This window comes from Microtus pennsylvanicus, chromosome 18, assembly GCF_037038515.1.
Source record: "Microtus pennsylvanicus isolate mMicPen1 chromosome 18, mMicPen1.hap1, whole genome shotgun sequence".
Taxonomy (NCBI): Eukaryota; Metazoa; Chordata; class Mammalia; order Rodentia; family Cricetidae; genus Microtus; species Microtus pennsylvanicus.
In genome coordinates this window covers 32,210,506-32,223,947 of record NC_134596.1, presented here as the reverse complement: position 1 = coordinate 32,223,947, position 13,442 = coordinate 32,210,506, and the positions used below count along the sequence as shown (strand labels likewise).

Genomic DNA, 13,442 nt, shown 5'->3' with positions numbered 1-13,442 from the left:
TTAAAAATTCTTACATCGTGCTTTCTGTGAATATATCTGAAGATGTAAAACTTTTCTGAGTGCTCCTTTGACTTCTGTGTTTCTCAGGCTGTAGATAATGGGGTTTAACATGGGGGTAATGACCCCATACAGCATAGAGATGAGTCTGTCTCTGGCAGGAGAGTGTTGACTGGAGGACGGGCGGATATAGGTAAATATGGCTGTGCCATAGAACAAGAAGACGACAAGAAGATGAGAAGCACAGGTGGAGAAGGCTTTCTGCTTTCCTTCCACTGATTGGATCTTTAGGATGGTGGACACGATGTATATGTAGGAGACCAAGGTGATCAGAAAAGCACCAACACCAAAAATACCTCCTTCAACAAAAACAAGCATTTTTGCCATGTAGGTGGATGAGCAGGAGAGGGCCACCACAGGGGGGATATCACAGTAGTACTGGTTAACTCGATTGGACTTACAAAAAGACAGGCTAAATGTGGACATTGTGTGGATGAAGGAGTTGAGAAACCCAGCTGCCCAGGTCCCCACCAGCATCTGCACACAGCGAACCGTGGTCATGATGAGGGAATAACGCAGAGGGAAGCATATGGCCACATACCGGTCATAAGCCATCACAGCCAGCAAGAAAACTTCAGTCCCAGCTAGGGCCACCAGGAAATAGAGCTGCAAAGCACACCCAACAAAAGAAATGCTGTGATCTTCAGTCAAGAGATTCTTCAGTATCTTGGGGACAGTTGTTGATGGGCAGGATATGTCTAGCAGGGACAGATTGGCCAACAAATAATACATAGGTGTGTGGAGCTTTCTCCCCATCACTATGGCCAAGAGGATGGCCCCATTTCCTAGCAATGTGATCTGATAGATGATGATAAAGGCCATGAAGAGGGGATAACGCACCTCAGGGAGGTCAGAGAGCCCTATGAGGACAAACTGAGTCACTGTGGTAAGATTGTAGACATCCATGTCCTCTCTCTTAAAGGGGTTTCTAATGAAAATGAAAGAATAGAATGCAGATTAGTGTGGCAAGGCATAGAACTTGTGGACAATGGAAATATCAGGCTAATTATGTGTGCTCTAGTTCAGTTACAAATTTGGGTACTTAAAAGCGTCTGTAAAGTAAAGGATATGGTCAACAAGACAAAACAACAGCCTACAGAACTGGTAAAGATCTTCACTAACCCCACATCAGACAGAGATCTGATCTCCAAAATATACAAAGAACTTGAGAAATTGGTCATTGAAAGAACAGATAATCCAATAAAAAAAATGGAGTACAGACCTAAAAAGAGAACTTTCAACTGAAGAATCTAAAATGGATGAAAGACACTTAAGGAAATGTTCAGCATCCTTAGTCATCAGAGAAATGCAAATCAAAACAACTCTAAGATTCCATCTTACACCTGTAAGAATGGCCAAGATCAAAAGCACTGATGACAACTTATGCTGGAGAGGTTGTGGGGTAAATGGAACACTCTTGCATTGTTGGTAAAAATGAAAGTTGGTACAGCCCCTTTGGATGTCAGTGTGGTGATTTCTCAGAAAATTAGGAAACAACCTTTCTCAAGACCTAGTAATACCACTTTTGGGTATATATCCAAAGAATGCTCAACCATGCCACAAGGACATGTGTTCAACTATGTTCATAGCTGCAGTGTTTGCCATAGCCAGAACTGAAAACAACCTAAATGCCCCTCGACTGAAGAATGGAAACTAATTTTTGTTTCTTTAAAAATAGTTTTTTCATTGCCATCACATATTAGGAAGTTTACATAGAAAATCTGGAGACATAGCAACAGACACCAAGAACACTAGGAAAGCATAAGAACTTACTTTAAAATTTTGTACTCAATCAAACTGGAAAATCTAAAATAATGAATAAGTTTATCAATAGATATCAATTATGCCGAGTTAAATCAAGATTATATAAGGATATAAACAGATATATTAACCCTAGTGATTTAAAAAAACAGTAATTATAAGTCTCCCAAACTAAAAAAAAGGGGGTCAGATTGTTGAGAGAAAAAAAGACCTTGTAACACACTGCTCAAGTCATTCCCCTCAAAATTCAGGGAATCCTATGGAAGAAAAGGCAGGAAGAGTGTAAGAGCCAGAGGGAAGAGAGGACCACAGGATAACGATGCTCTGTAAATGAACTGAAAACGTCTCTTATGAACTCACAAAGACTGAAACAGTAAGTCCAGAACCTGCATATGTCTGCAGCAAGTCCTCTGCATACACATTATAGTTATCAATTTGGTGTTTTTATGGGACTCTTAAGAGGGGGAACAAGTAGATCTCAGATGTTAGTGCCTTCTCTTGAGCTCTGTGTCTTCTGTTGTTTTGCTTTGTCCAACTATGATGAGATTTTTTTTTAATCCTTTGTATTTATATCTACTATATATCTTTAAATGTATTGTATTTATCTCATTTGTATTAAAAATCAAATCACATTTTAAAAGAAGATTAAAATGAACATTCTATTTCCATACCAATTTATTTTCTTCATATAAAACAATAAATATTTTCTATCATCATTTAAAATGCTTAAGACAAATAATGAAAATTATACAAAAGAATTTTATTCACAAAGGACTTGAAAGTTCTTCCATCACTCTATCCTATGTAAGAAATATACAAGTAATAATAAGATTCCTGATTGTTGAGAAGGTGGTGTGGACCTTTACTTCCTACATTTAGGTGGCTAAGGCAAAAAAAAAAAATTAATTTGAAGTCACCCTGGATTACAAAGGTAGGCTGTTTTTCAAAACCAAAGGACGGAGAGAGAACAATTCCTGGAAGATGGTATTTTTTCTTCTGAAACAACAGCATATATTGAAAACATGAGAAGAAAGTCTGGCTGACAATCTCTTCAATTCATGAAATACAACAAAGAAATTTGTTACAAAATACAATGGGTATATCACTATGCAATTGAATGACAGTGAACACCTGAATGACAATGATTAAAACAAAACTGTTTCCTATCAGTGTTTCATTTTCAAAAGATCAGAATCCTATCGAACTGTTAGAAATCTGTCTACAGATATGTCTGATTAATATCTGAGAACAACACCGTAGATATATAAATATTGCAGCAAGTGCATAAATATAACACCTTTATCCAAAGAGTAAAATCTACAGAAAGTAAATTCTAGTTTACACAATAAGCTATTTTTGTAGTCACACAGACAAAACTGACTTTTTAACACAAGGACTATAGTAAATTAACCAATAACTTTCTGGCTAATAAACATACCTGTTTGTTCCAAAATTATATGACTAGTATGCATCCAAATAAGTGCTAGTATATTGTCCTTATATTTTACACCTAGCTTTTTGAAAGTATTGAATAAAACACATGTCTTGGTACACACAGTACGGAACTTGTTCATGTGGAGAAGGTGTTTTTATTTTTTCAACAATTTCTTCTTCCTTATACAAACATAAATATTAAGGATTTTTGAAGAATTAGAAAACAAAGATCAACATGCTACCATCACGTATTTCTCAACAAAATTTTATGTAACACCCCTAATGTACAAATGAATAATTTTCAATTAGAGAATCTGACAAGCTTTTACTAATCTATGTGCTATGTGTGGTTCTTTGTATAATGTGTATTGAATTGGTATACATGGCAAGCATTAACCAACTGTTACAAATTTTCCAGAATTCAAATGTTCTTAATATCATTCTTTCTTACCAATTTTAATATGGTAAATACCAATATATGAAGCTTTGCTCTTAATGCAATTTTCAAGTTACTGCCGTACACAGAAAAAGAATCAGTTGCTACTGAAAATCAGTTTGTTAATAATTAAAACCAAACTGTGCTCTATCAGTTCTTAAGTTCTCAAATGCTCACAATCCTGCAGGCAAAAATAAAAGATAAACCTTAAACCTGGGCATAATTAAAACTGTATTTGTTTAATTATAAGAACCTTATTAAAAAATAGTATAGGCAAATTTTGCCCTAAAAGTAGGTCATATTACCAGTTAAAACCTGAGAAAAATTAAAGCAAAAGACCTGGCCAACCAATTACACCAGTAGATGAAAACGAAGTCCACACTTGAATTTAAGATTCACATCAGGGGTTAGCGCATCATTTATATTATTCCTGCTTTATCCTTAGGGAGTCACGATAACAGGAACTGTAGAGAGACAATGCCCATTACTGCCAACCTATAATGGGACCACACAGTTAATTAATTTAATGTAAGCACAAGAATATTCTAACACTGACATTTTAGCTTCTGGTAAAGGCCCACCAAATGTGTTCAAGCCCTGAGACGCAGTCAATGATACATATAAAATACATATTCATAAACTTTTTCAAACTATTAATTTCGTTTTGTTTAAAGTCAATTGAGTTGCTTTCATGTAAAATAAATAAATGACAGATACATGTATCAATGTAAAAAAAACTGGACATGCCATATGGAATATTGTGGCCGGACAACATCAAAGAATAAATGTATGCAAAAATTGCTTCAAAATATAGTTAAACTATTAAATTTTCAATGTCTTTTCTTTGTTGGACTCAAACCTTACAATTTTTTACCATTATCATACGATGAATCTTGTGAAAGTTATGTCATCCTCATGATGAACATTAAAGAGCTCAAATGCAGTATGGATAGAAACACAAACTGATTTGAACACATATCTTGTAACTTGACTCTTCCTGGCACAGTAATTATGAAAATAGTTGGCTAATTGACAGATAGGTGGTAGATAGATGCTAGAGATATGGCTTAGCAGTTAAGAGCACTCATTGCTCTTGCAGAGGACCTGGCTCCAGTTCTCAGAACTGATGGTGGCGGCTCACAGTGATCTGTAATTCTAGTTTCAGTAGATTTAATATCTTCTTCTATCCTCCATGGATGCCAGGCACACACGTGGCACACATACACACATGCTGGCAAAATATTCATACACATGAAATAAAATCTAAAAACAACTTTTTCAAAATAAAATAGTAAGTGTAGGTAGATAGATAATAGATTTGTACTTGCAGTTAATAAAAGCATGTAAATTGAATGTTAATGAACACTAAAGTGTTTTATTTTTGTCTATGTATTTTCAGATAAAATGAGAAATTTACAGACATAATCATAAAAATAATATGTCCAGTTAAAGGGAACATCTTGTTAATTTAGAGTTTTGTTTAGCTTCCCTGACCAATAATTCCTTGATGTCCGATGCCTCGCTCTGTGTTTTTCATTTAATGACCCATGTCCTATGGGAGTAACCTTATTATTCCATACAGGATGGTCTCCTCTTGAAATTATTTTTATTATTATTTCTATTATTTTAAAATAACAATTAGTACTAACTTTAATTCTAAATTGCTAACTGAGTACATACAAACTAAAGTCAGACCAGTTTAAATGGTTTAAAATGACACTAACTTCCAAAGTCAAAGAAAATTGAAATACCAGAGATCATGGATATGAAAACTAAAGAAGAGCCATCATATCCTTTGTGGCTTATCTTCAGGGAAACCACACTATTCTCTCATGATATTGGTGGAAAGATTTTTTTAAAGGCAAAGATTTTTGGAATAAACAAAATCAGTTTTTAGAAGTGTAATATATGTAAATAATAAATATAAGCCCAGAATGCTGGTATAGAATTATAGGCATGTATGTGGATATAGCTGTTGATACAGATAAGACAGTAATAGATATATTTACTTCAAATAACCCACTAATCCTATTCAGCCTCGAATAATTTTATTTTTCAATTACAAACATTAAAGTGGATACAGAGATGTGTATAACAATATGTGAACTTCAATGCAAGTTTGTTATCAATTTCTTTCTTTACATACATTGTTTTAGTACTTTTCTACCTGTTTCTGTATATTGATTCTAAGAAGAGTTTGAGAGAGACTCTACAATCATGTTTTCTGTGAACATATTCTAAGACGTAAAACTTTTCTGAGTGCTCCTTTGACTTCTGTGTTTCTCAGGCTATAGATAATGGGGTTTAACATGGGGGTAATGACCCCATACAGCATAGAGATGAGTCTGTCTCTGGCAGGAGAGTGTTGACTGGAGGACGGGCGGATATAGGTAAATATTGTTGTGCCATAGAACAAGAAGACGACAAGAAGATGGGAAGCACAGGTGGAGAAGGCTTTGCGCTTCCCTTCTACTGACTGGATCTTTAGGATGGTGGACACGATGTATATGTAGGAGATCAAAGTGATCAGAAAAGCACCAACCCCAAAAATACCTCCTACCACTAAAACAAGCATTTCTGCTATGTAGGTGGATGAGCAGGACAGGGCCACCACAGGGGGGATATCACAGTAGTACTGGTTTACTCGATTGCACTTGCAGAAAGTCAGGCTAAAGGTGGACATTGTATGGATGAAGGAGTTGAGAAACCCAGCTGCCCAGGTCCCCACCAGCATCTGCACACAGCGAACCGTGGTCATGATGAGGGAATAACGCAGAGGGAAGCATATGGCCACATACCGGTCATAAGCCATCACAGCCAGCAAGAAAACTTCAGTCCCAGCTAGGGCCACCAGGAAATAGAGCTGCAAAGCACACCCAACAAAGGAAATGCTGTGATCTTCAGTCAAGAGATTCTTGAGCATCTTGGGGACAGTGGCTGATGGACAGAATATGTCCAGCAGGGACAGATTGGCCAACAGGTAATACATGGGAGTGTGGAGCTTTCTCTCAGTCACTATGGCCAAGAGGATGGCCCCGTTTCCTAGCAAAGTAATCTGATAGATGATAACAAAGGCCACAAAGAGGGGATAACGCACCTCAGGGAGGTCAGAGAGCCCTATGAAGATGAACTGAGTCACTGTGGTAAGATTGTAGGCTTCCATCTTCTCTGTCCACAACGATGTTTCTAAGGGAAATGAAAGCAAAGAATAAATATCCAAGTGATAAGTCCGTGATCCTGGTGCTGAGAAAATGGGAACACAGCAGAATGTGGTCGAAGAATTGTCTTACCTCTATCACATTTACTATTTTCTCATCATAGTAGTGTTTTTGGCATTATTTTGCAAGTATTTCATTGATTATTTTTGTATCTATGTTCATATGGGAAATTGGTCTGTAATTCTTTTATTTTGTTGAGTCTTTATATTGTTGTAGTAATATAGTAACTGTGGCCTCATAAAATGAATTTGTCAGTGCTTCTTCTGATTTGTTTTGTTTGTTTTTTGTGGAATAATTTGAGGAGTGTTGGCATTTACATTAACTATTCTTTGAAATACTGGTAGAATTCTGTGCTACAAGCATCTGATTCTTGACTTTTGGGGGGTGGAGGTTGGAAAATTCTTCTAATTCAGTAGAAGTTATGGGTACATTTAAATTGTTTATCTCATCTTGATTTAACTTTGGTAAATGGTACCTATCAAGAAAATTATTCATTTCTTTTACCTTTTTAAGTTTGGTGTAGTAAAATATATCCTTATGATTTGTAAAGCATGTCTTATGATTCTCTGGATTTCCTTGATAGCTGTTGTCTTGTGGATTTTCCTTTTAGAAGTTCTAGAACTTCTGGGTATCCATAGTTATTCTGAATATTAAAAAATCTCATCCCATATCAAGAGGAAATTTAGTGAGTAACTAATTCATCTCTTTATTAATCATAGAAAAATCTTTATGTCTTTTATTTCATAATTAATTAAATGTTAATCTATTTTTCACATTACCATAAACATTTGATTCATTTTGTCAAGGTTTATTTCAATGTGTATGTCACTACCTACTAGTTTAGTCTAAATTAAGTTCGAATTAGTCCATTACACAATTGCCTACTTCATATTTTCTACTAGCTAATTATCATGTTATATAAACATATATATTCATTGGTAGATAAAACTTCAAGTTTATAGGCAATCACTTCAACAATGGAGTCAGAAACATATGAATGACTCATATATTCTACTTGGAAGAAATAAATGTAGAAATGCTTCTATAACTTTAACACCACATTTTTAAGATATGAGCAATAGCACTTTCATTAATTCATGCATAATAAAGATGATAAGCAGACTGTTTGGGAGAAGTTAGACAGAAGCCAAAAATTAGTATTTTATTTGACTTGTGGTTCTTGAAAACATTTTTCTACAACATCATATATTGAAAATTCATAGAAAAACTGGTTAGAAAATAAAGTGAAATTTTACATCTTATAATCCTACTCCTATTTATTTTGCCTCATAAAAACAATGAATACATTCTTCAGTAAGTTCAAATGAACAGAAAAATAATATAAATGATACATAGTGATTTTATCCCCAAAATGCACAAAGGTTTTGTTCATCTTTCCCCCGTACAATACATCCCTACATTTAGAAAACTAAGACTAGAGAATGACGAATATGTGGCCACCCCAAAGTACAAAGCAAGGCCCTGTTTCAAAATAAAAGAAAAAGAGATAGGACTGTGGTGTGCTCCTTTTCATTCCTTAAGCAACAACAAATTTGAAGCATATTTCAGAATAAATAAACTTCTATTGCCAGTCACTTCAAATCTAGAAATATAGCAAAGAAAACTATCAAAATATTTACAAAATATGTGTATGTGATTAAGAAGTTGGTGAAGGGTGTTCCTGAGTGAAAAACAATGGCAATGATAGGAACAAAATGAATCATATCAGTTATTAGGGTTTTGAATTTTAGAAGCCCAATGAAATGCTCAAATTTTATCCTATGTGTTAATCTTTCAAATATAGAAGAGATGAAAGCAAAATACGGCTCTTTTTTTGCAATAGCAACATCTTCAAGAACAAATATTTACTTGTCTACTAACTCAGTTTTTCTCACAGAAATTTGATTCTTTAAACATGAACTATAAGAAACATACTTTAGAATATTCTGATTGATAAATTTATTCTATTATTAAGATTATATAATCAATATGTACACAACAAAACCCAGTAACACTTTCTTAATTTTGTGTGCTATTGTTTCAATGTGTTCTATAAAACTGATGGTCCTCGCTATACAGAACACAGGATTTACTCACATGCAAAGGCTTCATATATTTATCAACCCTTTTATTCTAATATCAACATAATTTATTCTTAACAACTTGTGATGTAATTAAAAACAAAAGATTTTATCAAGAACAGTTATCAGAAACAGGTTTTAGAATCTTATGTAGTTATCAATAGTTTCTATACCAGAGATTTAGGAAAGCTTTATTAAATTTAATCTCTTCAAGTGTATTTTATGGTTATGTGATATAATTGGAAATTGTAAACATACAGGTGGGAATTAATGAAAAGACTGTAGGGAAACCATTCCATTTCTACTGGAAATTACATAGACTTTCTTACCATTTCTGACAAACAACTTTTTGTATGGTGGATTCAAAAATTACTACACAGGAAGATTTTTTCATTTTAAAATAATCAAATTTCTGCCACATAGGAAGATATAAGGAGATGTAATTTAGCAAAAATAGAGCATATGTAGAATAAATTATGGCACCTTTAGGGCTGCATTTTATTAGCATATCTATCAATAACAATAAAATATTGTATTCATATAAAAATTAAAATATATTACCAATAAATAGTTTCAGCAAGATAAATCAAACGATCCAGCAACAAATTACATCAGTAGACAAAAATGAAGTCAACATTTTTTCTTAGGACTCACACAAGGGGTTAGTCCATGATTTATATTATTCCCGTTGTCCCCTTAGGGATGCAGAATAACAAGAACTCTAGAGATAATAATCACATTACTAAAACTTATTAATAGGGACACAGAGATCATCAATTTGATGAAAGTTTTAATATAATTCTACATTACATGAGTGCCATTTTTGTTCCTTGTAATGGTTCATGGAACTGTCCCACCTGGAAAGAACTTGGCCAATGCTAATTATATGGTGTAAGATTTATGCTGTTATTTTCAAGAGTTTCTTCTGCAGATAACAATGACTTTTCTTGTTATAAAAGGTTGGACTTGCCTCATCGGGTATGGCAAGACAGAATGCTTTGCAGTGATCACATGGCCAAACCAGCTTAAGAAATACATTGGTGATAGTAAGTGACCTTTTCTCCCCACAAACATCCTTCAATGAACATACCATCCCATTTTTTTGCATTTGAACTGTTTTTATTTAAAAATATAAAAAACAACCAACCCAACCCCAAACTAGGTATAAAACTTCTGTTCCAAATAGATAGTATACAAATGGTTTCTTCTTGTGTTCATTTTAAAAACTTAAGAAAGTTCTAGTATCATAAATAATTTCTTCCTCAGATTGATTTTTGTAGTCCAACATTAAAAAAAAACAGCCCAAGTAAATGGAAAAGTGTATAAATCTGTCATTTACAAAAATGGCTTTTCTCTTTGTTTCTTATGCAATAGCAAACAAAATCATTACAGATTATAATTTCTTATACAGTGTGGTAAAACCTATGAAACATGCACTTCATAAGCCTCTGACCACATGCAAGAACGGCTATTTGTTAAAATAGACTTTACTTTTGCTAGGTAAACATGTGAAGGTCTCAATTTTAATATTAAGCTCAATCGGTTTGAAGGCATTAGGTTTAGAATGAAAATAATTTATAACCATATTCAACATTGTTACCCACAGCTAATGGCAACTGTGGTCTGACAAAATGAGACATTCTAGCAAAGTATGCAAAGCAAAACATGGATTTTTCAATTGAGGATTACTTGCATGTATTTGAAGGTTTTAAGACACAGGAAAATACTAATTTATTGTTGGTGTCTTCTGTGTCTAGCCTCAACTCCAAGATGGAGTTTAGTCACCAATGCTATCTTTTATATATTTTCAGTGAAGTAGTTTATACCTGTAACAAGCATGCCACTATTTTCAGAGACATCTGCGGATACCGTGGGCTTGTCTGTTAGGAACGGCAAAGCTGGCACTGATAGGTTGGATTTGCAGGTTTAGCAAGCGTTTCAAAATTTCAGCTTTTGTCGGTGATGGAGAGTCACAGTTGGGATAACGAAGCAATTCAATGATATTTACACTCTGATATGATTTCAGCATTAAGTTCTTTTATGTGCAATTGAATCTGCTCTGACATCTTCCTTGACTTTTTTATTTTCTCTGTAGCGAAGCAGCCACTTCCATCTTCCATTTTATGTAGTTTTTTTTTTTTTAGGATTTTGACAATTCCAGTTGTACTAATGTTAAATTTTCTAGTATGTCATCATCTGATACCATGAAGCTGCCCGAGCAAAACAGCTCTTGGCAGGTGTCACTCTGAATGTTTTCAGGGGTGTCCTCCCCAGCAAAGATGACACTGGCCATTCTAACTACAGGTATTTCCCGTGTTCGAAACCCTAGCTCTACACTTACTGGCTTTGTGTAGTAGGTGCACTGGGCACTGTCAGAGGAAGAAATATACTTTGAGATCTCTGGGTGAATGTATGGCTGTACATCATCAGTTTTGTCAATGGAGACAGAGTTTACAGACCCAGACTACATATTAATATCAGCCTCCATTTTCCAATTACTGTCAGAGCTATTTTTCTTACTGTTTTAGAGCTAGTCTGTTTTAATAATGTATTCACTATTCCACTTACAGTGGTGATAGAAACCAATGTGTCTGCCAAAGACTTATTTTCAATAATTTTTCTAGTACTACATAAGGGTACACTGGGCTCTAAGGCAAAAGGTTTTGTGTCCAGATTTCTGTTCTTCATACAAATTGCTTGCAATGAGTTTCCTAATTTTATGAGTTTTTCAAGAGGCTTAAAGTTACCTCCGAATTTGGGGGATGAGGTAGGCCTGTTTAATTCTGTATCATGGCATTGTACCTTTTCTAAGAAAGATAAATTCTCATTCTGCTGACTTTGGACACAGAACTCAGATATCTCACCAGGCATCTGCCTTCTATGTCTGTGCTAGTTAGAACCTGCAGCGTTTCAGCAGAGAGCCGCACTTGTACTTCAGTTAACTAATTTTGTCCCATTGAAGTCTTAGGACCAACAAAAGAATTTCCTTTTCCTATTACAGTTAAACCTCCTGTCTTAATCTGGGAGAACTCACTACTTTTCTCAGACTGTGTACCATGACGTTTTAAACATGGAGAGGGTTGTGTTTCTTCAGTTTGTGCCATGGGATCAGGACTAGAAGCTGGTGATACTCCTTCTATTAGAGGACAATAGGGAAGCCTGAGGGAATGTTAATTTCCTCTGCCACCTCAGGGGCACAATTTTCTTTAAAAAGTATTAATGTGTCTGTCTTTAAATCATTGCTTTGTGTTTCTTTCAATGGTTCTCTGGGTTCCACAGGATACACTGACATATAGCTAGCTGAATTTACTTTTTTGTTTTTTTATGAAGCCCACCTGTGCTTTCGGTTCAACCACTTCTTCAGTTCTACTCTGTAGTCCTGGATTTGACACTGGGGTCTTCTGCCATTGTTCAACTTCACCAGTTGCCATTTCCTCCCTGGAGCTTGTGGGTGGTAATACCATTAGAGATAGGTCCGTATCAGAATATTCCCCTGACAACTCCCTGTGAACCTCCTCCCTATTCACAGCTAGATCGGCCTGTTTGGGAAATACTGAATTAAGTATTTGCAAAGTCTTTTCTTGGTTTAGACTACTCCTGTCATTATTCCTTACTTCTGGGTGTCCATCTGATATATTAGTTATTGCTGGAATACAGTTAAGGGATGGCTTGTTTCCCAGGGTAGCAGAGGTTGATGATGACATTACCTCGTGATGGTTCTAGAACCTCATTTACAGACATGCTGAAATCATTCTGAGTCTGTAGAGAGGCATCTAGTGGGAATTTTGTTTTGTTACTAGCTAATGAATAGCTAGAACTTTTAACTAGCTACAGTGCCTCTGTTATCACTCCATCAGGTGATGTCGGAGGATGAATCTCTGTAATGGACAAGGCTATTTTCATTACTAGGGGGCAGGCCCGGCTCACCTGTTCATTTGGAACTCTAGTAGTCAACGTGCTGGCCTTGCTCTTTGGCTGAACGCTCAGCCAGTAGGGTCTGAAAAGTAACTCTTCAACTGAGTCAGAGACTCTGATAGGCACGTTTCATGTGGGGGTGCCAAGTCAAATCCATAGGACAGTTTCCCGGCGAATGCAGTGTCTTTCACTCCATCAATGACAGGCTTTTGTCCACCTTATAAAGGTCTTGGAATCTATGCTTTACTAAGATGTTTGGATGGACTCCTTTTATGGGAAGTGATTTCTTTGTTCCTAGAAGTGCACAACTAAGGGCAGGAATAATATGTATGTATTGGTATGTATCTCACTTTCAGAGAGATGCCATCTTCAACTTTTAGTTCCTTTGTTCCTGTTAATTGAGGTGAATGGAATAAATGGAAACCATGTAGACCCATTTGCTCATCTCCAAAATCTGGTTCTGGTGTTAATGCTGAAGATGTAAGTAAAATGAAAATTTCCCTATCTTCTAAGCATTTGATGATTGCCAATTGCTTATTT

The 13,442-nt window shown here is 35.3% G+C and overlaps 2 protein-coding genes and 1 pseudogene across 2 annotated transcripts; all 3 read right to left on the bottom strand.

The window, feature by feature from the left end:
• Window positions 1-963, bottom strand: LOC142837458 (olfactory receptor 5V1-like). The gene has a single exon (XM_075952540.1). It carries the CDS (start codon window positions 961-963, stop codon window positions 1-3), a length of 963 nt encoding a protein of 320 aa, XP_075808655.1.
• A 4,940-nt stretch (window positions 964-5,903) lies between these two features.
• Window positions 5,904-6,851, bottom strand: LOC142837457 (olfactory receptor 5V1-like). Its single transcript, XM_075952539.1, has one exon. The coding sequence runs from the start codon at window positions 6,849-6,851 to the stop codon at window positions 5,904-5,906; it is 948 nt and encodes a 315-aa protein (XP_075808654.1).
• A 4,276-nt stretch (window positions 6,852-11,127) lies between these two features.
• On the bottom strand, window positions 11,128-12,890 carry LOC142837456 (protein TASOR 2-like; annotated as a pseudogene).
• Between the last annotated feature and the right edge of the window lie 552 nt (window positions 12,891-13,442).

What these genes read in the sequence shown, in the direction of transcription:
- LOC142837458 (XM_075952540.1), bottom strand. Translation starts at nt 963, where the DNA reads ATGGATGTCTACAATCTTACCACAGTGACTCAGTTTGTCCTCATAGGG.
- LOC142837457 (XM_075952539.1), bottom strand. Translation starts at nt 6,851, where the DNA reads ATGGAAGCCTACAATCTTACCACAGTGACTCAGTTCATCTTCATAGGG.